At 51.9% G+C, this 24,116-nt stretch overlaps 8 protein-coding genes across 9 annotated transcripts; 1 reads left to right on the top strand and 7 right to left on the bottom strand.

Annotated features, from left to right (window-relative positions):
- Positions 1–376: 376 nt before the first annotated feature.
- On the bottom strand, positions 377–2,148 carry PV05_11185 (uncharacterized protein). The gene is made up of 2 exons (XM_013454642.1): positions 1,277–2,148; positions 377–1,225 (listed from the first exon to the last, which is right to left on the bottom strand). The coding sequence occupies exons 1-2, from the start codon at positions 1,635–1,637 to the stop codon at positions 609–611; spliced, it is 978 nt and encodes a 325-aa protein (XP_013310096.1). The 5' UTR covers positions 1,638–2,148; the 3' UTR covers positions 377–608.
- Positions 2,149–2,963: 815 nt separating this feature from the next.
- PV05_11184 (uncharacterized protein) lies at positions 2,964–4,666 on the bottom strand. The gene has a single exon (XM_013454641.1). It carries the CDS (start codon positions 4,408–4,410, stop codon positions 3,166–3,168), a length of 1,245 nt encoding a protein of 414 aa, XP_013310095.1. The 5' UTR covers positions 4,411–4,666; the 3' UTR covers positions 2,964–3,165.
- A 151-nt stretch (positions 4,667–4,817) lies between these two features.
- PV05_11183 (uncharacterized protein) lies at positions 4,818–5,931 on the bottom strand. The gene is made up of 2 exons (XM_013454640.1): positions 5,516–5,931; positions 4,818–5,463 (listed from the first exon to the last, which is right to left on the bottom strand). The coding sequence occupies exons 1-2, from the start codon at positions 5,905–5,907 to the stop codon at positions 4,917–4,919; spliced, it is 939 nt and encodes a 312-aa protein (XP_013310094.1). The 5' UTR covers positions 5,908–5,931; the 3' UTR covers positions 4,818–4,916.
- Positions 5,932–6,088: 157 nt separating this feature from the next.
- Positions 6,089–8,150, bottom strand: PV05_11182. Of its 2 annotated transcripts, XM_013454639.1 has the most exons (3): positions 6,832–8,150; positions 6,387–6,787; positions 6,089–6,337 (listed from the first exon to the last, which is right to left on the bottom strand). In XM_013454639.1, exons 1-3 carry the CDS (start codon positions 7,900–7,902, stop codon positions 6,202–6,204), a joined length of 1,608 nt encoding a protein of 535 aa, XP_013310093.1. In that variant the 5' UTR covers positions 7,903–8,150; the 3' UTR covers positions 6,089–6,201. The 2 variants fall into 2 exon arrangements, with proteins under 2 accessions (XP_013310093.1, XP_013310092.1); XM_013454638.1 differs by having other exon boundaries at positions 6,387–8,150.
- Positions 8,151–8,501: 351 nt separating this feature from the next.
- On the bottom strand, positions 8,502–10,826 carry PV05_11181 (uncharacterized protein). The gene is made up of 6 exons (XM_013454637.1): positions 10,802–10,826; positions 10,050–10,657; positions 9,895–10,000; positions 9,737–9,802; positions 9,595–9,688; positions 8,502–9,533 (listed from the first exon to the last, which is right to left on the bottom strand). Exons 2-6 carry the CDS (start codon positions 10,476–10,478, stop codon positions 8,648–8,650), a joined length of 1,581 nt encoding a protein of 526 aa, XP_013310091.1. The 5' UTR covers positions 10,479–10,657; positions 10,802–10,826; the 3' UTR covers positions 8,502–8,647.
- Positions 10,827–11,333: 507 nt separating this feature from the next.
- PV05_11180 (uncharacterized protein) lies at positions 11,334–13,049 on the top strand. Its single transcript, XM_013454636.1, has one exon. It carries the CDS (start codon positions 11,737–11,739, stop codon positions 12,790–12,792), a length of 1,056 nt encoding a protein of 351 aa, XP_013310090.1. The 5' UTR covers positions 11,334–11,736; the 3' UTR covers positions 12,793–13,049.
- PV05_11179 (uncharacterized protein) lies at positions 12,992–15,829 on the bottom strand. The gene has a single exon (XM_013454635.1). It carries the CDS (start codon positions 15,568–15,570, stop codon positions 13,135–13,137), a length of 2,436 nt encoding a protein of 811 aa, XP_013310089.1. The 5' UTR covers positions 15,571–15,829; the 3' UTR covers positions 12,992–13,134.
- Positions 15,830–16,008: 179 nt separating this feature from the next.
- PV05_11178 (uncharacterized protein) lies at positions 16,009–23,543 on the bottom strand. The gene is made up of 3 exons (XM_013454634.1): positions 23,024–23,543; positions 16,766–22,789; positions 16,009–16,711 (listed from the first exon to the last, which is right to left on the bottom strand). The coding sequence occupies exons 2-3, from the start codon at positions 22,685–22,687 to the stop codon at positions 16,532–16,534; spliced, it is 6,102 nt and encodes a 2,033-aa protein (XP_013310088.1). The 5' UTR covers positions 22,688–22,789; positions 23,024–23,543; the 3' UTR covers positions 16,009–16,531.
- Positions 23,544–24,116: the final 573 nt, after the last annotated feature.

Genomic DNA, 24,116 nt, shown 5'->3' with positions numbered 1-24,116 from the left:
CACCCTAACGCTAAACTACAGGATTTGCCTATGAGACCGTAGTAAACCGTCGAAGCAACAGTTAGACCTCGCATTCACTGGGAGGCCCTCCTGCGATATGAATGTCCTAAACCTCGCCTTGAACAGGAGACCCGCCTATGCGATAAACTGGCCTCGCTGATCTTTATCGTCGAATAGTACCTTAGCGCCAAAGTACACGATCTACTTTTAAGACCGTACTAGTGCTCCGTACGTATAACAGGAGGAGCTTAGAACGCTATATACCATTGTATACTACGATCCCATATAGTGAATCGTGTAATTTAGCGCTGAGGTGCTATTCGACGACAAATAGTAGCGAGGACAGTTTATCAGATAGGCGGATCTCCTACTCAAGGCGAGGTTTAGGACATTTATATAGCAGGATAGCCTCCTAATCAATGCGAGGTCCGACTGCTGCTTCTACGATTCAAGCGGCAGCTGTTTAGCACCCCGGTTAAGCGAGTTTCATTACACGATTTTACCCTTGAGACCGTAGTACTTTTAAGTCCTCGCTCCAGAAAATGCCAAGACATGTACCCATCACGTGACCATACTCCTCTCCTCCTCAACACCCCCCCTTGTCAAGATCACTCTTCATACTTCCCAGTCCCCAGGTTTAGCCAATTGCTATCCTCGATGTGCTTCTTCAAGAACTCATACACCGTGAACGTTACTGCCTGGCCAGGCGCCACTCTCATCACTCTCGGCGTGATACCCTTATAAAACGCCCTCGGACCCTCCTGCTTGAACATGTCCTTCGTAATCAGCACAATCCTCGAGATAGCAGTCTGTCCAGGCTCAGCTGGAGTCTTCTGAAGCCGGGTCTTTATCGTATCTATTGGGGCGTTCGAGAAAGGACCCATGGCGCCAGATATCAGGCCGATCAGAGTCGTCTGGTAACTCGGCAAATTCTTCCCCTGGTATTCCGGCTGCCATTTCTGCAGCAACTCCTTGAACTCCGTATACGCTGTGAAGTTGACGGCCTGGTTCGTCCCTTGTCGCAAAGCGGTCAGCGATACACCGCGATACAACGCGCCAATCCCCTCTTCCCGCACCACGCTGAGCAGCGCGTGCGGCGCGCTTCGGTATTTGGGGACGTCGAGAGGGTCGGAGAGACTGTGATATTGAGCTTGAAGCCGAATCTTTACCACCTCCATGGGAGTGACGACTGCAACGGCCTCGGTCACGCCGGCGCACAAACCAGCTGGCACATATCAGCAAAAAATTCCGACCTGGAGCCGAACCGAAAACGTACCTAGAAATGTCGCCTGGGACGTGACGACCCCGTCCTTATTCGCCAGTAACTGCTTGTACCACTCGTACGAAGTAAACCGGATAGCCATCTTAGGAACGATGCCCGTTAGCACAGCTCCTAGTCCCTTATATAGACCAAACACGGTTTCCCGCTTCACAATATCTCTTCCTGTAGCAATGAAACCACGCGATTTCGTCCCTGGTGCCCGTCCTCTTCTTGACAGTTGCATTCGCACTTTGATAGTGTCGAGCCAATGACACGCGAGGGCTTCCATCATGCCGGCACCGCCTCCAGCGATCAAGTTGACGGCCGCGGAGGCTGGCTTCTTGCCGCCCTCGCCTTTTACACTTTTGGCGGACATTGTATTGAGACTTCTACCCGTAGGGAGCTCGGCTTGAGTGTGCTCGTTCGAGGCTAAGTATAGGCTCCGGTGCTTGCTGTGGGTGGGCTCGAAAAGGCTCAAGACTGGCTTAATCGTACGAGAGCCCGTCGGGATGCGCTGCCGTCCTCACGTTCTAGTCGTGTAGATGAATATGTGGGAATCGTTTTCCAAAAGAAAATCATATATTATACAAGCCGGAAACAAGGAAATGATGCTCTGGCCAAGATCAACGCCGGTTGCTTGACAATCAGCAGAGCGGAGAGAGATGATCAGAGAGGAGAGAGTTTTCCAAACAGAGAGCACCGCAGCAGTAGATGGGTGAGGTCACTCTTTTTGAGAAGCGAGGATCTAGTAAGGACAATCATACCAAGCCGTTCCAATCCGAGAGAAGGTGAAGGTGGGTGAGTCGAGTGGTCGAGGCACTGGCACGCGTTGGCAAATGGCATATGGAAGATTTTCTGGCTGCCTTTCCGCCGAGGTACGATTTGAGTGGACACTTGGGCAAAGCTGCGGGCAAGGGCCGGGGGTGAAGACTACTGGAGACCCATGGGAATTTGCATCATTCGTCCAGGAACAGGACGAGAGGAGCATCGACTTTGGCACGAGAATGGTCAGTTGATTGCTTCCGGTGGGGAGAGACATTCATTCTGACGCATGTGGAGGTTCTGGGCTTCCGTCAGTCACTGCGAGTAACTCGAAATGGGCGACCATCGTTCCATCGTAGGGTCCCGGTCAACTTTCCGGCGTGGGAGGCCAGTAAATCGTGGGGAATCACAATCACACTTGGAACTCGGCAAAACAGTTATTCCCATCCGGCTCTTTTCTGGCGTATTTGGAGCTCGATACCTATGTACGGAGTAGCTCTACACTTCAACGCTTACAGCTCACCATAACCATGCGCTTCCTGATGCTTTGCTGGACAAACTGTCTTCTTGCGGCTCTCCACGTTGGCCGAACCCTAACCGAATGCCCGAAGTACACCACCTAAGTAAGCTTAGTCTGGGACCCGGGGACCGCCCCTTAGCCTCTCCCGAATTCACCCGGACCACCGGAATTGATCGTAGTCCCAACTTCATCTCCTCCCACGGTTCCGAGTTCGCGGAACCTATTTGATGTTGACTCATAAATGTACGTCCAAGTCGTGAACGGCTAAAATCTCGCAGCCCAGTGCAGACATATGGCTTGAAGAAGCTGGGCACTACAACCTCACGCTCAAAATGCGAAGGCTGGTGCGCGGTATTTAACGTGGTTGCATCTTCCCAGACCACACAGTGATGTTTAGCACGAGATTGAGAAGTCAACAACTGAATTGTGAAGTTAATGTAATGATGAAGAGGTATCCTATTGCATTGGACGTCTCATGAAGAAGTCGGTCTGCCGCCATTACTACTATGGTCCCCAAGCCACCACACCTGCCGCGAGGCAATCACTTCTAACAAGAGAAAGAATTTGTGACACCCCCCTCCGAGAAATCAAAAACCTCGTGGGTTGACCATCAAAGTGGACCTCATGACAAACAAGCAACCATCAATGCCTCATAGTACTTGTCAGTATGAATCTCGCCCTTGACCCTCTGGATTAGGTCCTTCTTGTACCGATGAGCATAAGCGCGTTTGACCTGGTCCAAGTGCGCTCGATCCCAGTGCACGCGCACCACGCGTTGGACGAGGAGAACATCTTTCGTCCCGAACCCGGCCATGGCATCTTCCAATTGCACCGCATCGGACATGATGCGGTCGCAGGCGCGACGTACCATGAGGAGCAAAGCATCCTTCATGTGTCCAGAGAACTCTGATTCAATCACTTTCTCAAGACCGTTGTGGTACTTCTGCTGCCAGTGATGGGCCAGCGCGCGAATTTGGCCGTCACTGCGCTGCGATAGGATACTGCAGACCGTGACCTGATCGGTGCCAACACGAGCGTCCATTGCCCGATGAAGCTCAGTAACATCACGCTCGAGTTCGTGCGGGATCACAGGCGCCGACTCTTCACTTCTTGTAGCTGCCATGACCATGCTGAACAATCTCTCGGTCTTCATCGATAAATCGCCCTTGACATCTGTCTCGAGGGCGCGTCTGTATGTCTCTTGATACGCTTGCTTGATTGCGCGCATATCCGCATTCGACCGGCCGAGCAGCACATCGTTGAGGACGGATTCTTTCGTTCCCAAGCCCTTAATCGCTTCGTGCACAGAATGTACGTCATGCATCAGCGGTCCTTGAACAAGCGCCACCAATCCCTCACGGAAGTATTTTGAGGTTTCTGATCTGATATCTTTTTCTAGGTCGCGGCGATGACGTTGGTTGTATGTATTCTTCAGCAGCGCCATTTGTAGAGGATCTGGTTTCGCGAGGATTCGAATGAGCGCGTTCTCGTCTGTACCGAATCCTTTCATCGCGGCTCGTAGGGCATCAGCATCGCGTGAAGCATCACCTTGTGCTTGCGCTCTCGGGTCGTATCCTGGTGAGGGCATGGCTGGTGGAGGACCCCATTGTTGCTGCTGCGGCGGGAAGCCACCTTGGGGAGGACCGTAGCCGGCGTGTTGAGGAGGTGGAGGGTATTGACCTGGAGGTCCACCAAAGCCTCCTGGTGGTCCTCCAAACTGTTGCGGAGGGCCACCGTAACCTCCTTGGGGTGGAGGGTAGCCGCCATGTTGTGGTGGACCCTGTTGAGGGTAACCCTGGCCATAGCCTGGACCCCGCGGAGGATAACCTCCGTATGGAGGCTGGCCTTGAGGCGGACCGTATGACATTCGCTGTCCTGGAGGTAAAAGGCTCGTATAAAGTGGGATGAGGAGGGGTAATTTGAAGCGAAAGAGCACTCGTAGGTCGGGTAGTTGTTGCCTTTTCAAAAGGGGGAAGATATATACGATCTTTGTCAGGATGAGCCAAGGCAGCGCCAGTGAATGTGACGCAGATTTTGTCCGCTGAGTCGCATGAACCAGGATACTAGCGCTACTCGAGGACACAGCCCTGCCAGAACGCGCCGGTCATATCCCTGCGATTCCGTCATGCGGGGTTCATTGAGATGCACCGCCACGAGGCTGAGCCCGCGTCATTTGCAGTTGGCGTGGCCTTGGCAAATCATGCCTTGGCGTTCCTGATCCGTTTATCCGAGATGCCATTGGATTATGTATGCAAGATCAGACTTCGTGACACATATTATCATTTGAACATTGAGTATTATTAAAGATGCAGTGAACGGAGTCGGTCGATATACGGTAACAATATCATGGCTGTCCTGATGACTAACATAACTTCACTCTGCAGGTTCATCCTCATGAAAAACCAAAGCTCTCACTTCGATACTCTCGCGCGAATACTCATTGACCGTGTCCGGGTTCACAAACGCAGTATGAGGAACTCTTCTCGCCCTTCCATCCAGCTTTGAGTCAAAGCACTTGATCAGCATTACTTCCTCCGGTGTCTGTCCGTACAGGTAGTACCACCTGTGCTCCGGGTTGGGCCGCACCGTGTAGGTCTCGCCTCGTCTATCAGGGTAGATGAGCCCAACACCAACCAGGTCCGAGTCCGGAACCGAATGAGCATCAGCGACTGCGAGAGGATCTTTCAAAATCTTCTTGATCGGTCGCCATACGTTGATGATCTGGTATCGGGTTGACAGTAGTCTATCAGCTTCTTCAGGTAGGTGGTGCGGCACGCGGCCCTTAGCTGCGCTGTAGCTCTGGTCGATGTGGACACGATTGACAGGTCCTCGAAGATTGACAGTTGTGGTCGGACCTCTCTGGTCCTTCGGGGCACGGCGAATTGTATGGTCGAAGATAAAGACACGAGAGGCTCCGGTCCTATTGCTCTGATGTCAGTATTCTCCGCGGGCACGCAGCTGGCAACACGAACGCATCCTTCAACAACTGTTCAGTCTCTGGGTAGTACTGGGCTTTGATCTGCTCGTCATCAAGGAAGTCCTTCTCGACGCTCTCCCGAACGAAGATCTGGAATCCGTTCTTGTCGAGGGTATAATTATCCCGTTCGCCACGAATATCACGAATGGTCACGTCCAATGGTTGGGCTGGTCTTTCATATGTCTCGGGCTTGCCAACGTAGCTTGGCGCCGGAGAGCTTCCGTCTCCAGGATCCTTGTAGTAGTTCAGCGAAGTCTGGACATGGTGCTTCTCTTGCTGCGGTACAGAGGTGCTTTTCACTTGAGTCTGTAGTGGCTCAAAGGAAGTCGAGTGGCCGCCGGGCTGATGAACTGCTGCTGAGGCCATTGTTAAAGCTGCCGAGAGCATGCTCACAAGCAAACAACAAAGAGGTTTGTCCCCCTACTTATGGACGATGCCATGCCCATTCCTGATTTGTCAGACAGCACGCAATATGTGAGACTTCAGTCGCCATAGCCGTATATTGTGAGGGGTATGTTGCGAGCAAGGTATACACACGAGCACTTTAGCCAATGAGAGCAGAATTGATAGAATGACGTGCCCTTCGGCCTATGCTTCGTGTTGACTTAACCGAGACATATCAGGAGACACGTGTTGATTTGGAGCATATATATGTTGCTTATCAATCCACAATCCGGTTGATTATAATTCCTTGCGTATCAGTTTGGTGATCGTTGTACCCTCGCCGAGAATATCTCCTTCTTCCTCCAGTCTGTAACCCCTGTACCGAGGCAGTGCAACCGTCCAGATGAACCAATAAGTTACTCCGAAGAGGATACTAGCGGCAAGGTCAGCATTATTCGGTTTCAGTTGATGGAGCGTCTTACACGGCAAGACCGACAAGTGCATACGTCGCGTAGAAGAAATTGACGTCAGATGTCCCTTTCTTCGGTGGAAACAAAGGCGCTGCGATCAAGAAGAGACATAGCAGAATCCGTAGCCAGACAGCTGGTAGCCATGCTTTGAATGGGCGGTGCAAGTCCGGCTTTTGATGGCGCAAGAGTATGATACCTACCCCCACGGCAAGAGCAAAATATTGACCGGCATAGCCTTCGACATCTGCGATGAAAGAGTAGACCGTGGCAGATGGTGGCAGGACGATCACCAGGACGGAAGGCACGTAGTGAACGATAAGCCCGCCCATTGGGGACCCAAATGGTTTGGAGGAAGCAAGAATTCCCGCATATGGAAGGAATCCTTGTCGAGCAATTTCTTGGTTGACTCGCGCCTAGTATATATCAGCAAGAAGATCGAGATGGACGTTGCACATACCAAGCTGAAAGTTACCACCATGACGTTCCCAGCAGCGCTCAGAGCAATACCAAGTGGAAGGAATTTGTTGCCAAAACCGGCTCCGAATACTCGCTCAAAAAACAATGCGGCGATGAGTTCTCTGCTGCGCTTGATTTCGTCCAGAGGCACCACAGCGAGATAGGCAATGTTGACCAAGATATACATGACGCACGCTGTCATTAATGCGACAGGACCGACTGTCTTGAGAGTCCTGACCGGATTCTTGACTTCATTGAGGACATTGTTGACATTGCTCAGTCCAGCGTAGGAGTAGAAGATCTTGAAGAAGGCAGTGGATAGAGTATTCCAATCCCACACCGACCCAGACCAAAGATCGTCCAACCCAGCAGTGGCAGATACCGTTGGAGACGTAGCTGACGTTTGGGGTCGAAAGATGACAACGATGAAGCCTGTCAAGATCATGAAGATGATCAATCCAACCTTAACCCATCCAAGGACATTCTGAATCCAGATGCCCGTCCTGTAAAAGCAGCTGTGGACAATGGTGATGCATGTCAGAAGTCCGACTGCGAGTAGTTTGGTGTTCAGGTCGCCCGGAGCGTTCCCGCTGGCGAACAGGGTGTATTTGGCAAAGACAATGCAGTTGCTTGCGGTGAAACCAAGCAGCACCGCTTGGACCGCGACCAAGGTAGACGTAAGAAAGCGCGGTTTGCGGTACGTATATTCCAGATACACCTTGACTCCACCTGAGCGAGGCAACATGCACCCATATTCCATGTCAATGACCAGACCAGCCCATGCCACGAAGGCGCCCACAAGCCAGAGGACCAAAGCAAGGCCAGGACTTCCAACATTCTGCACAATTGTACCTGGCATGGCAAATATGCCGCTCCCAATAACTCTTGAGATCACAAGCACATATGCGCTGGCCCAGCCGATGTTTCGACCAGAAGTGGATGTTTCTGGGAGCACATCGTCGTCGATCTTGCGCTCAGGGGCTGTTGTCCGTATCTGAGGGTCGCCTGCTTCCGGTAGAGCATCGTAGCTAAGCCTAGGCGAAAGTAAGGGCGACGTCTCGAAGTCACGCATTTCGAATATCTCTCATGAAGTCGCAAAATCAACCACATTCCCAGGATCTGAATTTTGACTCGTTAAAGATGAGAAACTGATGGAGGGATACAAAGTATATCAGCATGCTCGGAATACGAGCGGCCGAGTACACTCGGGAACGACGCAGCTTGAAAATTGATAAGACGGGACGAGGTACATGCTGACAAACGGAACAACAGGACAGCAAAGAGGGCATAAACTCAGGCCATCATGAATGTGTCTCAAGTCATGTTTTGAAAGGTCATAATACAGGGGATAAGGTCCCCGTTGCAGGTAGTGTACGCGATTGCTCATCTCGGCCTGACATCACGCAATTGCAGGGGTCTGGCAAGGCGACTCGCGCCTTATCGTAGGATGCCACTCGTCGTGCTGACGACTACCATGGCACAATATGCATATGCAGGACCTTGCTTCATGCTCGTTCGTCTGGGATCCATCATTTTGCCGCTGTCAATAGTGCTGTTTTGGTTGATGTAAGAAATCGTGACAGATGACATAGGTAGCTCGGTTGGTAGAAGGAGGACTTACATGGTAAATGCACTTTCGCTGCCAAGGCTGACACGTGATCACGCGTTGTGAGCAGGGCACGAAGTGGCCTTGAGCCTAGCACACTCAGTGCACACCACAGTGGCTATGAGTGTCAGGCATAGCTTGGTGGATATCTCTTTACATATCTGCGATCTGAGGGGATGTCTCTTGGACAAGTCACCAGCACAACATCAGTCTAGCTCTTGATCGTAGGAGCTATGCCAGCAGCCTTGTAGGCATCAAGGTAGAACCCACATCTGCTATCCAGATCTGCAGCTGTTGTCATCGTCTTCAACATGCCATTACTGCCCAACTCTGCGACAGCAGGCACTTGTGCCCAGCCCGGTCCAGCTTGAGGATGCTTTGCAAAATCCGCCCATGCCATCTGTATATAGTGACTCAGCGCCTTCTCCTCTTCCGTGGCACCCACCCGCGAGTAAGTGCCATACACGAGCTTGATCTCGCTGCTGTGGAAGACTCCCGCATCTGGGAGGCCCGTGAGATTAATATTCGGAAAGCTCGCGTTGTAATAGTATCTCCAAGTCGGCAATCCTGCCGTTTGACTGTCATTCGTCAATATGCCTACAGGGCACTGAAACGTGAAATCCGTTACAATCTCAGGAACCTGATCGGCCGAAGACCCGGGATATGATGCAAGTATAGCATTGTTGATGGCAGGTTGATATGGCAACAGAGCGCTCAGGTAAGCACTGGCATTGGTCTGGCCGACAACAAAGAGAGTGGCTTCGTTGGCGTTCGTGCCTGCCATGATCGGTACGTTAGCTGCGGACCTGTTAAGACGGGCGTTTTCCGGGTAGCGGAGGACTGTGACATTGTCCGTGACTGGCCGAAAGATCAGGGCCTGGTGCTCTATGATGTTCTTCAACGTCGAAGCGGTCTGATTTCGTATGCACGTCAGATTCGAATCGGGATGCGTGGTGGTACAATTTAGAGCGGCTGCTAAGGCAAGCCACGCAGTGGGTGCGTTCGTTGTATTGACGTAAGAAGTTGCCTGTCCAGACTCCATGATAGCCGCCCGGAAGGGTGGATTCTTTGCAAAGCTCGTCACTAGGACATCGACACTACAGGGAAATCATCAGTACCGGAGGCATGTCGACCTAACGTAAGAGATTTGGAATTCACCTTCCGGCGCCAGCTGATTCGCCGAAAATAGTGACCTTCTTTGCGTCGCCGCCGAAGGCTCCTATATTTCGCTGGATCCAGTCCAGTGCAAATCCTGACTTATTAGTGGACTCGTACCGCGACTGTTGATGATGAGACTCACTCTGGTCCAAGAACCCAAGGTTTCTTTCGGTGAATGGTATTTCCGCAGTGTTAGGAAACCCGAAAACTGATAAGCATTAGCAATCCAGAAGCAAACAAGCAATTTTGGAGGCCGAGGAAGCCTCCTGAGAACGAGACTATTTGCTCACCGCAACTTACCATTCGTACGGTAGTTTAGTGTAACAATGATCACATCCTGGTTTGCTGCGAAGTAGGAGCCATCGTAGTCGGGCAGAGAGTTAGCTCCAATCCTTAGACTGCCGCCCTTGAACATATGTTAAGCGTGCTTTCCAATTCATGGAGCTTCAACATACATAAATCCAGGCCATGACCGTTTTGTTCTTCCCAGGTAAACCAGGCACATAAACATTCACGTTCAAGCAGTCCTCGCTCTCACCTGCTGGCGGAGGAGGCGTATCGAACCATGCAATCGAGGCATTGCGCGATGCTTCGGGATAATTAAACTGTTGAAAGCATGCTGGTCCGTATTTGGTGGCTTGAAAAGGCTTCTTCCATGGCGTGGGCCTGACTGCAGGGGCGAAACGGACCGGTGAAGCCGCAAAAGGGATTCCCAGGTATTTGTTCACTGTCGCACTTGCTCCGGCGGGAGAAGTTGAGACACCGACGACCACTCCAGAGTCAATCGTGACTGTAGGCGCCGCCGAGGCGGTCAGGACTACCGCATCACCAACGGAGAATAAGCAAGCGGCCACCACAGCTAGCAGGCCAACGGTTGACTTCATTGTGGTCTCACAGAGATCGCTAGCAACAGGTCAACAATCTGGGCTGGCAATCGGTGGCGATCTCAGTTTTTTATGTTATGAAAGCCGCCTTCCACGAATGTAACGATTCCTCATCTTAGCAGAGTTCTCCGCCATTAGTCTCATTGCGAAGTTGGAGCCTGCAGGAAGAGACAGCAATACTAACAGCATATTAGTCTATATTCGGAGAAGGCACCAAGGAAACGAGCAAGGGCTCTCGAGCAGAAGCCTGGGGAGAGCATCATGCCTTCCTCATCGAGGCAGGTCCGGGAGATGGTTGTGGAGATGCGGAGAGGTCGACAGACCATGTCGACGAAAGCAGCTGGATTTTCGGTCCTCGGACGTTTCTACTAAGAAACCTGCAACCCTGCTCAGAGGGATTATTATCGTCAATAGTCTCCGAAGTCGTATGGCGCCGTCGATAGAGCAAGAGTAGCAAGATCAAAAATCACGGTTTCTCCGCCATTCAAGCTCATCGAAGCGTGAACTGCCGACTCAAGAGTGCAGAGCTTGTCGAGGCTCAACAGCGGTTTGAACGGGGTCATCAGCCCGTTGCCTTGCGATATCGAGTCCATGGATAATAAGTCCATATGCATGTCATGCTGCGCCCTTCGCGGCCAAAGGCGAGATGATTTGAACAGTATTTGACAGCATTTGGACATTTCTGGGAGGAAAATCGTCGAGATCTACTATGTACAATCGATGCAACAAGGCGAGTTCTAATGCCTCCCCGCAGCGTGGCACGTGACTGATCAGTTCGTCGCCATTTCACCGCTCGTGCCGCTTTACTCGTCACACCGTCTACCATCTTACATCTTGTCGTCTGTCAAAACCACGTACCTCGGCACGCTCGGTTCTCAAGACCCAGTACCTTAGGTCGAAGCTCGCAGACACAGCATTCAGACGACAAATACCAGACAGCGCTTCAAAATACCTCTCATGGACTAGCGTTCGGGGGTATCATAAGGCGCCCAGCAGGATCGCATTCAGCCAGAGCTTCGCAATCTGCCCGTCAGCTGCATTTCCGAGACCGGCTTGAGCCGAGGGCAATATCCCAAAAGAGTCTCCGTACACACACACACACATACTCTCTGACTGTGTGACTGCTACAACCTCAAAAAGCTCAAACGATCTACGACGACAGGACAGCAACTCGAACCAGGCCACTGGTCATCTTTCTACCCTCCAAGTCACCTCCCGCAAGAAACAGCCCTACCACTGCAGGATCCCAACTTTCGCCATGGCCATCGACAAAATCAAACCATACAACGACCCACGCATCACTTTCCGCTCCGCACACCTCAACAGCTACACGTACGGCTACATCTACAGTCCCGCCGCCTCCACCCCCCACCGCGGCACCATCTTCCTCGTGCACGGCTTTCCGGACCTGTCCATGGGCTGGCGCTATCAGATCCCATTCCTGACCTCTCTCGGCCTCGACGTCGTAGCCATCGACTGCATGGGCTACGGCCGAACCGACTCCCCGCGCCACACGCTGAAAGCCTACACCTACAAGCGTGTGTCCGACGACATCGCCGCGCTCGCCCAGCAGCTCGGCCTCACGCGCATCATCCTCGGCGGCCACGACTGGGGCGGCGCCATCGTCTACCGCGTGGCGCAGTACTACCCATCCCTCATCACCGCCGTCTTCAGCATCTGCACGCCGTACTTCCCGCCAACTCCGAAATACGAACCCCTCGGCCTCCTGGTCCAGTCCCGCCTCCCCAACTTCGGCTACCAGCTGCATTTCGCGTCCGGCGAGATCGAGGCCGCCGTGCAATCCAAGGCCGAGATCCGCCGGTTCCTGAACAACATGTACGGAGCGCGCACGCCGGACAAGGAAGTCGCTTTCGACGCCGAGCGCGGCGTCGACCTCGACAAGATGGCACGCCTTGGCAGGAACCAGCTCCTCACCGACGAGGAGATGGACTACTACGTCGACGAGTACGCGCGGCACGGACTCAATGGCCCCCTGAACTGGTATCGAAATCGCGAGGACAACTTCATGAACGAGTGGCGTGATTTCTTCGGCAGTGGGAAGAAGAATCCCGAGCAGGTGGCCAAGGATCTGACCATTAGCCAGCCAGTCTTGTTTGTCCTGGCGACCAAGGATCAGGCGCTCAAGCCATTCATGGCGGACAGGATGGGTGAAAGAATCCCCAATTTGACCAGGAGAGAAGTGGTCTCCGGTCACTGGGCACTGTGGCAACAAGCGGACGAGGTCAATCGGCACATTGGCGAATGGCTGAACGGAAAGGTGTCTGCAAAGGTTGGTGGAGGCAGCAAATTATGAATGCTACGAGCCCTGAGGATTGGGCTTCTTGTACGACCCTGTAATAGGGCATTTCAATCTCTTGTGGGGATTATACTACGGTGCCATGGGTAAAGCGTGTCATTTGACGTTAGGGTGCCATTCGACGACAGCAGCGAGGACAGTTTGTGTGGTGGGAGGGGCCTCTTGTTGAATGCGAGCTTCAACTGCTGCTTCTCGTAGTATCTCTTGGGTCTACGGTATCACGACTTTCTAGCAACGTTTCGCGGAAAACTCTACATGATACTTGTTCATCTTTCTTCTGGACTGTGTCCGACCTCTCGCCAATCACCTGCCCAGTTCAACACAAGACCTGCCTCAATTTCATAGGTGCACTCCTCGAACATCACTAAGCAACAACTCGGCCACTGGCTCCGTCAACCTCTCATCCACGCTCAAACTCATCAACTTGCCAATCTTGACGTTGATTGCACTCTTGCGATCGTCCACAATACTCCACAATCGATCTTTGATCTCGAATTCGGTCTGATAATCGAGCAACAACTTCTCGATGCGAGCTCTGTGATCAAGTACACTGAGTTGAGGGTCAGGGCCCAATAAAATAGTGATTGTATACTTGTCCAAGGCAGGCACATACGGTACATGAACAAGCATCGACGGGGTGTCGGGGAATTTCTCGATCGAGACTTTTGCGTCTGCGGTGCGGTCTTTGCCATCAATCAGCACCTTCAGGTCCTTTGGAACTTCCGTGATGGCCAAAAACCGGAATGTCCATGTCCGTCCCGTAACGTGCGCAGTCAATTCGCCCTTGTCTTGGTGATATTGGACCAGACTTCCACGCTCACCAGTTGATGGTGACTCCTTCTTGACTTGGTCCGAGTCGTCGGCTGGGTCTTCAAGTATGCTGGTCTGACCATTGCGACCGATCACGACCAGAACTTCAAAATGCTCCGGATTCATCCCGCCATTACCTGGTGTGGCATTTGCGTCGAACGGTATGATACTACCCTCATGAGCCACGACTGGTATCTCATGCAAAGGTCGGTACATCTTGAGTTCTCTGTCACCATCGTAAACCGTCCCAGTGAAGATATCGACATGCCGATGCATGGGTGGCAACCAGACATCGACCCAACCCAGATTTGTCCGCTTGTCTCTGGGTCTGACAATTGGTGCCACAATGAGTTCTGGTCCAAAGAAATACTGATTGGGAACTGAATAAGCCTCATTTCGAGCCGGGTATAGCCAGTACATCGGCTGAATCAAAGGCATGTCCTCGGTCGATGCAAGCACATTGCGCGTGTAGAGGTATGGTATCATGCGGTGGCGTAGACGCATGTACTTCTCAATGATGACCTCACTTTCCTTGCGGTATAGCCACGGTTCTTTGGAAGACCAGCGGGAATCACCAGAATGCAGTCGCATCATAGGACTGAAGACGCCAAATTGCACCCATCGAGCCACCAGCTCATCATCACGGCAACCTCCAAAATGACCACCAATATCGTGGCTCCACCATCCGTAGCCAATGTTGGAGGCTGTCGCCGTAAACTCGGGCTGGAACTCAAGGGAAGCCCATGTCGTCACGGTATCACCCGAGAAGCCCACGGGGTAGCGGTGGCTTCCAGGACCTGCGTAGCGAGAGAAGATGATCGGGCGTTTGCCTCCCAGTGCATTGTCGAGGAAGTGGAAATGGTTCAGTAGCCAGAGAGGGTCGATGCCCGGCACTTTCGTATGCGAACCCTGTTGCCAGTCGATCCACCAGAAATCACATGCTACCTTCTCAAGGTTTCGGTGCAGGATAGTGAGGTAAGCTTCCATGAACTTGGGGCTGGTCGGGTCGAATAGTATAGGATTCTTTTGGGAGGTATCGAAGTCCAAGAACTTGGCCATCTCCTCGTACGAGTCTTCGTGGTGGTGAATTCCATGATGTGGATGGTCGTTCAAGGTGATCTTCAAATTCCGGCTGTGCATCTCGCGTCCAAATATCTCGGGCTTGGGAAACAGTTTGTCGTCCCAGGTATACCCTGTCCAGCCGGCATGTGGAACTCTCGGGTCTCTGACCAAGTGCCAATCCATGTCAACCACGGCAACCGACAACGGGACTTCGTTCTTGGTAAACTCATCCATCAAGCCAATGTACTCGTCCTGGTGGTACTTGTAGTAGCGACTCCACCAGTTTCCCAAGCACCACCTTGGTAGCAGAGGTTGCTTTCCACTCAGGGCATACAAGTCCCGTATAGCAGCTTTATAGTCGTGCCCGTGGCAGAACAAGTATCCGTCGATGCGGTCGCCAGGACGCCGCCCAGCCACGAAACCCTGGCCGTCGAATAGCATGGACTTGCTATCGTCAATTGCGGCATAGCCATCTCGTGAGATGACACCGAGACCTAACTCGCACCTTCCATCACAACCATCCAGTGTTCTGGCTGTGCCGCCGAGATTCTGACCTTGAGGAGCGTTTGGGTCGTCGTCATATCTCCATTGAGACCCCCAGAGAGTAATCTTGGCTGCGAAGCTACATAGCAGGCCACTGGGACTGAATCGCTTTTTGTCGTAGCTCAGGTGGAAGTATTCGTTGATGATCTCCAGTTCATCATTGCGCTCGACCACTTGGAATTTTGGCGCGGGAAAGTTTCTGTTGATGGCGAATGTCGACGCACGATCTTCGAATTTACCATCGTGAGACCATTCGTACCGGATGACACGGTCTGTCAGGACTGTAAATCGATAATGGGACCCAGAGACAACAGCCTCGGGTTGAGCTAAAGGCTTGCTCTCGAAGTGATAGTCCTTCATCTGGATGGTGATATTCCGCAGTCGATGAGTTTGAGGATGGAGAGGAGAAAATTCAAGATTAATAAGGGATTTCACGTCAAACGATGACAGCAATGGAAGCCACGAGGCGAGAGATTTCTGGTCCTGCTCTGCGTTTGTCGATGCAAATATCCGACAGGATCACCTCCAATGCAGCTGCCCGTGCAAATTCGGTGTACTGCACGTGGAAGCTCGGCCACGGTAACGAGTATTGGTCGCTACAGCTGCTCATAGCATGAAGATCGATCAAGTGTAAACTACAGCGTCATCATGATCAAGATTATATCCTGGCGGAGTATTACTCGGTGAAAAGATGGAGTCGGCCCAAATCACGACGCTATCATGACGATCATTGCGTGGATCCATTGAGCCATCAGTTGGTTAGTCGGGATTGAAGTGGCATGTGTAAGGACTGTGGGACTGTAATAAATACTTGTAGTTGAATGTGGAAACTCGAGGCTGAATCTGATCCAAAACGAAAGAACCCAACATGAAGTCTCATAACCGCCTGTATCATGTTTGAATATCTACTAAAACCTCCTCCACCCAGAAGTGATATACCTTGGAGACCTATTCGTGTGTCCTCCTGTGAATAATGCCCAGACTACGATACCAAGCAAAAGTGCATTGCTTCAAAGACATTCATTTTCGTGAAGGCGTCCCTCTGCATTTCCCATTGACGATCCGGCTCGCTTTGCGTTATATCAACGCCCGATTGAAGATCCGTATGACTCTTCTCGATAGCCCAAATGAAACCTGTTCGTCAAAACCATCCGTTCGTTCATTCAAAAATCCGGACCCAATGCCAAATAATCCCGCTCTTTGTCCAACCCTATTAATGCTGTTGCCTGCAGTTTGCGTTGCCTGTATCTCCGTCAAGTATACGTCTCGTTGAAGACGTTGCACAAGATACTGGCCTGCCGAATGAAGCAAGCAAACTTCCTCATTCAGAATCTGTCTCTGTGTCCGGTGTTGCAATCCCATCCATACCCGCCCTGGCATCAGCAAGGATAGAGGAGACTTCTTTCAATATTTCCGCAATGGGCCTCGCTTGATCAACAAGTGGCACCCCTTGCTTGAAAGGCTGTAACATGTGGCGAAGCTGGAGGGTCGTCGCACATGCCTGCAAAGAAAGGTCAGCGCTTCGCCGGAAGCTTTGTTGGGGCTTAAAACTCACCTCTACTCTCGTGACCTGATGCTCCAGCAAATTCATCATGAAGCCATCGGTCTGTACACCGCCACGCTCCTTCATTCTAGTAAGAAGGCTGAGCTCGGGCTTGTGCAATCCAACGGCACGTTCTGGAGCTTCAAGACAACTGCACAGCATCTCCAGTCTTAAAGCAACGTCCCAGAGCTTCCACACCTCGTCTAGGTGTAAGTCCTTGAGCAGGCTGTCTTTGCCTAAGGCTCCGGGTTGTGCCTTCTCGTCACCAGCGGCAGGTGCATCTCCCCCAAGTTGTACCTTACTCTCCGCGCCAGGTGGAATGGACAATCGACCTGCCAAGGAGTGTGGATACATCAAGTACAGAAACTCGGGGTTTTCGAGACCTTTCAGCTTGGTCTCTCCAAGGTCTTTGACCTCGAATCCTTGACTGCTCAATTGGCGCAACTCGCGGCGGATCTGGCTTGACAGTGGATCATCGTTCACAGTGTCGTCCGAACCAACAGAATCTCGTCGATCGTCATCGGCATATGCCTCCAATGTCCGCTGCACCTCTGTAATAAAATCACTGCTAACAGCAATCTGCCCGCCGTCTGCGACGGCAGATACTCGAGCGGCTTTGTTGACCATTGGACCAAAATAGTCCATTCTTCGAGTGATTGGATCCAAATCGCACACCGGTTGACCCCAATGTATGCCCATTCTCACCGAAAGACCGCGGTAGATGATGTTCTGATCAGAGTCGAGCTTTTCCTGGCAATGGACGGTCTCAAGGATCTCTTGCGGCCATGGCAGCTCCAACAGATGACTTTGACAACTGAACGACCACAACAGCGCCGACGTAACCGTCGGGAAAGAAACCATGAAAGCATCGCCTTCGGTCTTGACTTCATAGCCACCGATGATTCGAAGCTGTCGTCGCATCAATTCATTGTGCATCATGATGGCAGACCGCATGGGAACAGGCAGGACCTCCCACAGAGCAGTCGAGTTCTTGATATCGGTGAAGACAATGGCAACTTCTCCGACAGGAGGTTGTGGTTCTTCCAACCGGGCAAGCCGGGAGTCACCGACAAGTGTTTCACCTTTCCGTCTGGCTTTTCGAGAACTGGGAAAGATGGCACCTTCCTCGAGGCCTAACTCTTTTGCCATGGACAGGCTGGTACCACGAAAGCGGTGATTTCCTCTCTTTCGAAGGTCGGAGATACCGAGCACCATGACCATGATCTTGTCTCTAGCACCAAAGGCCATTGCAAGGTCTCGAAGTTTCTGTGCAGCGAGCATCAGATCGTTCTTCTCTGCTCGAGCTGCGTCAACCGCCACATCGACAGTGACATAGTCCCAGAATTCTTTGCTAGCCATGACGATTAGCTCATCCGAGTCGTTGACCTGGCACTTGAACGTGTGCGGCGCAGCGACGACCGACGGCATGTGGCCGTAGTAACCAAAAGCCCTGCTGACTTCAAGAGTCTCGTTAAGTTTACCCTGACGAGAGACATAGCCACCGGCTTCCCGGATTCTTTCGCGTTCACTTGGTTCAGCCGGGTCGTGCTTCCTAGTCAGTTGGCGATGTTGGCCATTGGACTGGATCAGGATTGCTTCAATGTCGCCGACATTGGCCACGTGGAGGTCTTGACCATTAATATACAACACCGTAGCCACACCGCCAGACGTCAGATCATCCGGCCCAAGGATATTCGCAACCGTAGAACCGCGGTGTCCGTTAATCAACCTGTGTTCTTTGGTATCGTAGTTGCTGCTCGCAAAATTGGCCATGTCTTTATTGATAGCGAGGAAAGTTCTTCGGAGTGCATCGATTGGCGTGTCATTCGCTAATTCGGCTTTCTTGATCTCTTCATAAAAGACCGCTGCAAAATTCTCGTGCAAATATTTCGCAATTCTAGAACCACCACTCGACATGGTCTGACCGTCAAACATACCAATAAGAATCTCGCCATCATGGCCCCGGAAGTTTGGCTTGAGAAGATCCAGAGTTGAAAGATGCTCGTTCTTACCAAGCGTGTCTGCCATACCGTACATCAATGTTCCAACCAGCGACGCTGATGTTCGGACACGCCGATCTTCATTGTCGTCCGGGATCGTGTTTGTGAGCAATGTCACATCCATCAGCCCTAAGATTCGGAGGTATTTTAGTGTGTTGAAACTTGTCAGGTCAGTCGTGTCATTATTGCGGTTCATAGCATTGAACTGTGACTGATTTTGGTGCGCAGCAGGCTTGATTTCCAGGCGTTTGTTAGCTGAGAAATTCAGATATTTCAGGTTGGTGTTTCTGTTCCAATTCCAGTCGTACGGCCAGTTTGAGACATTGTACTTCAGCGAGTTGCTTCCGACATCCAGAGTAGACAGTTTATGCACATTGCAAAGTTCGGCAGGCAAAACTTGGAAACGATTTCCATTCAGGTGCAGCACTCTCAAATTACTGCTCTCTTCCAGGTCGTCCGAAGGAAGTGACGTGAGCTGATTACCAGAGACATAGAGCTCGCTCAGCTGCGGCCAACGACGGAGAATGCCTTGCGGAAAGTCGTCAAGTTCATTGTAGGATAGGTTCAGGACCCGCAGTTCTGGCAAAAGAGCCAGCTCACGGAACACGTCATCTTCAAGTCGATTGTCCGCCATGTAGAGATATCGAAGAGACCCAGCAAATGTATGCTGAAGTCTGGCTTGCGATATGTTGGAGTCTTTCCGGGTCGTGGTGCTGAGGGAATACTCGGTATTGGTTCTGGAGATGACCGACGCCTTACGGTAATTCTGGTAGGTAGGGATCGAAGTCACTGAATTCTTCCGGCCGCTACCTGGGGAACTGCCGATGCTCATCATCCCAGCTGAGGCTTGACTGGGCCGACGGGCCTGGAAATCTTCAAGTTTCCCGAGATCTTCAAAGCTCGGAGAGCCGGAAATACCTGGAGTCGTGACAGAAGCGTTCTTTTCGAGATCGCTGGGAGGTGGAGCTGCATTCTGTTTGGGAAAGACCTCGAGAACGTTAGAGGAAAGATTGAGAGTTTCCAGCTTCCGGCAATACCAGATCTCTGGGGGCAAACTCTTAACGTTACATTCTCTGAGGTTCAGGAACTTCAGCTCTAAGAGACTTCCAATGGACGGTGGTACAACATTCAAAGGATTTTTGGCCATGCTGAGAAACTCTAGCTTCGACAGTCGTCCGATCTGCGGGGACATACTTGACAGATGATTCTTGTCCAGGTTCAGCTTCTGCAGATTCGGCATGAAGCCAAACATGGTTTCCTTGAACTCAACGAGTTTCGCGGAGGCTATGTTAAGGCTCATCAGCGTTGGGACTGGTTGGTCAAGTTCGAATGAGGTGACAGGACAGTGGTCAAGGACTAGGATACGGAGTTTCGGAAAAGTGCCTTTAAATGTAGTGATGTTGTTGTGTCCGACTAGCAGTTGTTCCAGGTTTGGAAGTCTGGCGACATTGTCAATGTTTGTGATGCCATTGAACCGCGCGTCGATTTCTTTCAGGTTTGTCAAACCGGCAAAGCTTTCGTTGAAAGCGCCTTTCAAATCATTGTTGGTCACCCACAGCCGCTCCAACGTCGTCAACTGGGAGATTTTGGGCAGAGAGGATAATTTATTAAAACTTATGTCGAGGTCGACCAGAGATCTTAGGTTGCAGATATGTTCAGGGAAGATGGTAAAATTGTTGGACGATAGATTGAGACTGCGAAGTTGACGAAAGTGAGAGAATGAAGGCGGTAGTTGAGATAACCTGTTGTTTGCCAGCTTGAGGCTGACCAGAGCCATCAGTCTGTGCAGTTCTGCCTGATCTAATTGCTCAAGCCGGTTGTTGGACACATCGAGCACGGTCAATCGGCTTGCCCAGGCCAGACTGGGTGGGAGTCTCCAGGCTTCATTGCCGGTGAACTTGATCTCCCGGAGGTTGATGCAGGCTGTAATGAAATCTTTCGGCACCTTGAGCGCAAGATTGCGGGACAAATTGATTGAGATAATCTCGGCGGCCTTTGTGTATAGGATGATGGGTATAGTCACCAACGACTTTGCCTGTAGATCGACGTGGCTGAACTTTTGCATCTTGTTGAATGTAGGATCGTTGTCAAGACCACTTCCAAACCCGGTCTGTTTTTCATGAGTGAACGTGAATCGAATGAGATAGCTGTTGTCTTCTCGGCCAACATCCTCGATGTGATCACGCTCATCATAGCCTGCCAACTGTAGGAGTTTCTTTTGCATGGCCACAGGTCGTTCTCCCGTTCCCAGCTGCCTGGACAATTGATGTTTGCGCATCAGCAGGTGATAGTTGTCGATAGAGTCGTGCAGAACAGACTTCTTCGCAAGAGACTGCAGTACCTCTCCAACCGTCGCGTTTATAGACATGGACAAGGTTGCAAACGTGCCATCAGATCTGAAGACACGCATGAAGTATGAAATGCCGTCTTCTTCCTGAATAGCAGGGAGCCCATCTTCGTTGGCTTCCGGCAAACGGTCGAGTACTTCGTCCTCTTGACCTTTGACCGCCCAGCTATCAGGTGCATCCCAAGCCGGAGCTGATTGTTCTGTAGCTGGTGTCGCGGCAGCCTTGCCCATCCAAACTCCCCCATCTGCAGGTGCTTTAGGTAGTTGAGGCTGTGTGATAATGTCTGACATATCATCGAAATTGGTATCTAGGCTGAATACGCCGGCTTGCATAGGTGCTTGCTGGGCTGGGGCTCGAACTTTCTCCGACGTCTCACTGGCATGGCTGGTCACACGGTGTCTGCCGTGACGGGTGAACCTGCTAGATTTGGACGAGTTTGTGTATGCGCGGTCGAGCTTGGGTGAAGGATCAGCGGGCTTGATTGTCGAGGCACTGTCAACCGAAGCAATGCTTGTCTCCCTGTCTCTCTTATTGTCAATCTGATCCAAGGTTGCGACGCGCGTTGACGGCGCTCTACCCTTTTTCGGTTCCTCCGGCGGTTTTGTAAGTTCGACATGGCTTCGACTAGGTTCTGGCTGCGGTGCTTGTTTGTCTTTGTGACGAGACTTCAGTTTGTGGAATATCGATCTCTTTTCCGACTGGCCGGACCCTTCTTTACGAGACAGAGGAGCCGGGCTTGCAGTCCGCGTCAATGTGGAAGATGAGCTCATCGGTGTTCCGTTTTGAGGCGTGTTCCGGAAGTGTCCTAAATTGCTCGTTGATGACTCGCGGCTCGTGGCAGGTCTGGCTGGGATTGACGTCGAGGCTTGTTGACCTTTTGGAGGATCTTCCTTGCTCCGTGTATGGCGATGTAGGAGACCGCGCCGATGCGAGGAACTCGTAGAGGTCGGCATGGGGGATTCCGGCGGTAGCTCTTGCCGTATGGGCGCCGAACCAAAATTGGAAACGTCTTCAAAATTTTGGTAGGCCCAAGGGGTAACATCGCTGGAAGGAGGTGGTGCAGGGGTTTTGGGTCGTTCCTCCACATTGTTCTGTGTCTGCACTGAGTTGCTCCGCTGAGCAGGCCTCTCCGATGCCATGCCTTGTGATCCTGTCTCTTGCAAGGTTGTTGTTGACCCCTTTCGTGTCTCTGTCGGGTCTTCGCCAAAGAATCCCTTCAAGCTTTTATGGTACCGTCCATTTGCAGCGCTACTTCTCGAGCCTGTGCTACTGACCGTCATAGCACTTGCAGCGGACGGTCGCCTCGCATTCCCATCGTAGTCATAATCCGACGTATTTGTCCTAGCAGTTTCCGGCCGTGCCGAGAAGCTTTGTGTGTCACGGCCAGGTGTGTCATTGAAATATGTCTGATTTAATGAGCGAGAGCCTGCGATCTGTGCCTGAGGGTCTCTTTCCCAGGGCGCTATATCGTCCTCATCGTTGGTAGACTGGGTCATCCAGGGCGCGATATCAGAGCTGTCAGCGTGCTGGGCAGGTTGCTGAGGCCTTGAGGAGCTAGGGGTGACATTGTTGCCGAAGATAGCCATCTTGACCCTTTCAGCCGAGCTGAGTCTGACCTTGGGCTAATTGTACTCGGAGGCCTCGAAGACCGGGACAAGAGAAGGGCGAGGAACAAGGGTTCGTCAGATCTAGGTCAAAGTTAGCGACCAGCCGAGGGTGCGTGATACCGCGCAGGCAACAACCACAGGAACCCTTCTTAAGCAGGTGCCAGGCCTGGAAAGACCAACCAATTGGGCCTACTGATTGATATGCAAACCAACAGGCCAACTGACAACTCAGTCAGGTCTTTCTAGGCCACGACCAACAAATGAGGCTCGCAATGTTCGTGTGTCTGCGGTGGTTCGAATTGAGCAAACGCATACCTTCTCCTCCCCACAGCACTGACTGTTCAATTGTTCGACTATCCGTCTTCTTTGCTGACGTCTTCTCAACTCATTGTGCCATCAAGGAACTGGTTCTTGCGTCTTGCGCTCGGTTTCACTATACCATGCTCCAGCGCGCACCTGACCAGCTTCGAGATGTCTTGTCGAATCAGACAGTTGCACTGTAATCTTCACCAAGAGCGTGTTTGCCACTCGGAAAGGGCAAAATGAACTGATCGCCGGTCGGGGTTATGGAGGAATTGGTGAGGATCGATTCTCTTGCATTGCGGCTTATTCACTAGATCAAATTCGCTGGTGGACAGGCGTTGTACTGTCTCAAACGGGGTCATGGAACTTCGAGAGCGGAACCGAGGTTGTCTGCGTTGGTAACAAACGAGGGCGGGAAAGGTGGTCGACGAGCTCGAATGGATTGAGGCGGATGGGGAGAAAACCGTCAAGTTGATTGTGAGGATGAAGATGGGCTCGAGCAGTATGCACACACATGGACTGTGGAGATGAGGCACTAGAAGGCATTGTCCACAGCGATCGTTGAATCAGGAGCGGGCATCTCTTTGAGCGCAGGCGGCAGAGTGGCAGTGTAAGTGGCCGGTGGTGGCCCCGTAGGCTTCGCCTTTACTTGTCGGTTCTGTTCATAGCGAATCGGTTTCGCAGCTTTCCTTCTCCCCCGCTTTGAGGTGCGCAGTGCGTGGGCCACTCAGTAAATGTCAGTCTTCTAACTTCGACACCATCAAACACCAAGCCTCTGTTGGTCTGGATGGCCGAGTAATAACCTGTGCCCACTGACCACTCACTGCAACCTGCACGCGTACTACTCGTGCTACTCGTACTACCGCTACATCAGCCCCAGTCTGTCAGTCTGCCTCACCACTGTCCGACCATCGTGCGACGACCGAGCAAGGTTCAGCGCAAGTCAAGACGAACATCCGAAATCTGGTGTTGAAATGGCATCTTCGACTTCGGACCGATCGGAAGACTCCAAGCGATGTGCAGAGAGAATCGGCCTCTAATAAATCGGGAGGATATCCAAGCGGTCTCAATGGTCTCAGCATTTGTGCCCTCCGGTTCGGGATCC

Source organism: Exophiala xenobiotica, assembly GCF_000835505.1.
Source record: "Exophiala xenobiotica strain CBS 118157 unplaced genomic scaffold supercont1.7, whole genome shotgun sequence".
NCBI classification, from domain to species: domain Eukaryota; kingdom Fungi; phylum Ascomycota; class Eurotiomycetes; order Chaetothyriales; family Herpotrichiellaceae; genus Exophiala; species Exophiala xenobiotica.
Note: the sequence above shows the minus strand (reverse complement) of the source record. Positions and strands in the feature narration are given on the sequence as shown.

What these genes read in the sequence shown, in the direction of transcription:
- PV05_11185 (XM_013454642.1), bottom strand. Translation starts at nt 1,637, where the DNA reads ATGTCCGCCAAAAGTGTAAAAGGCGAGGGCGGCAAGAAGCCAGCCTCC. An exon ending in GTCCCAGGCGACATTTCTAG is followed by an intron (nt 1,226 to 1,276) that starts GTACGTTTTCGG and finishes GATATGTGCCAG; the next exon opens with CTGGTTTGTGCGCCGGCGTG.
- PV05_11184 (XM_013454641.1), bottom strand. Translation starts at nt 4,410, where the DNA reads ATGTCATACGGTCCGCCTCAAGGCCAGCCTCCATACGGAGGTTATCCT.
- PV05_11183 (XM_013454640.1), bottom strand. Translation starts at nt 5,907, where the DNA reads ATGCTCTCGGCAGCTTTAACAATGGCCTCAGCAGCAGTTCATCAGCCC. An exon ending in GAACAGTTGTTGAAGGATGC is followed by an intron (nt 5,464 to 5,515) that starts GTTCGTGTTGCC and finishes TCAGAGCAATAG; the next exon opens with GACCGGAGCCTCTCGTGTCT.
- PV05_11182 (XM_013454639.1), bottom strand. Translation starts at nt 7,902, where the DNA reads ATGCGTGACTTCGAGACGTCGCCCTTACTTTCGCCTAGGCTTAGCTAC. An exon ending in TGGTGGTAACTTTCAGCTTG is followed by an intron (nt 6,788 to 6,831) that starts GTATGTGCAACG and finishes GATATATACTAG; the next exon opens with GCGCGAGTCAACCAAGAAAT. An exon ending in GCACTTGTCGGTCTTGCCGT is followed by an intron (nt 6,338 to 6,386) that starts GTAAGACGCTCC and finishes CCTTGCCGCTAG; the next exon opens with TATCCTCTTCGGAGTAACTT.
- PV05_11181 (XM_013454637.1), bottom strand. Translation starts at nt 10,478, where the DNA reads ATGAAGTCAACCGTTGGCCTGCTAGCTGTGGTGGCCGCTTGCTTATTC. An exon ending in CGGTCATGGCCTGGATTTAT is followed by an intron (nt 10,001 to 10,049) that starts GTATGTTGAAGC and finishes CATATGTTCAAG; the next exon opens with GGCGGCAGTCTAAGGATTGG. An exon ending in CCTTGGGTTCTTGGACCAGA is followed by an intron (nt 9,689 to 9,736) that starts GTGAGTCTCATC and finishes CTAATAAGTCAG; the next exon opens with GATTTGCACTGGACTGGATC.
- PV05_11180 (XM_013454636.1), top strand. Translation starts at nt 11,737, where the DNA reads ATGGCCATCGACAAAATCAAACCATACAACGACCCACGCATCACTTTC.
- PV05_11179 (XM_013454635.1), bottom strand. Translation starts at nt 15,570, where the DNA reads ATGAAGGACTATCACTTCGAGAGCAAGCCTTTAGCTCAACCCGAGGCT.
- PV05_11178 (XM_013454634.1), bottom strand. Translation starts at nt 22,687, where the DNA reads ATGGCTATCTTCGGCAACAATGTCACCCCTAGCTCCTCAAGGCCTCAG. An exon ending in ATCAGGTCACGAGAGTAGAG is followed by an intron (nt 16,712 to 16,765) that starts GTGAGTTTTAAG and finishes CTTTCTTTGCAG; the next exon opens with GCATGTGCGACGACCCTCCA.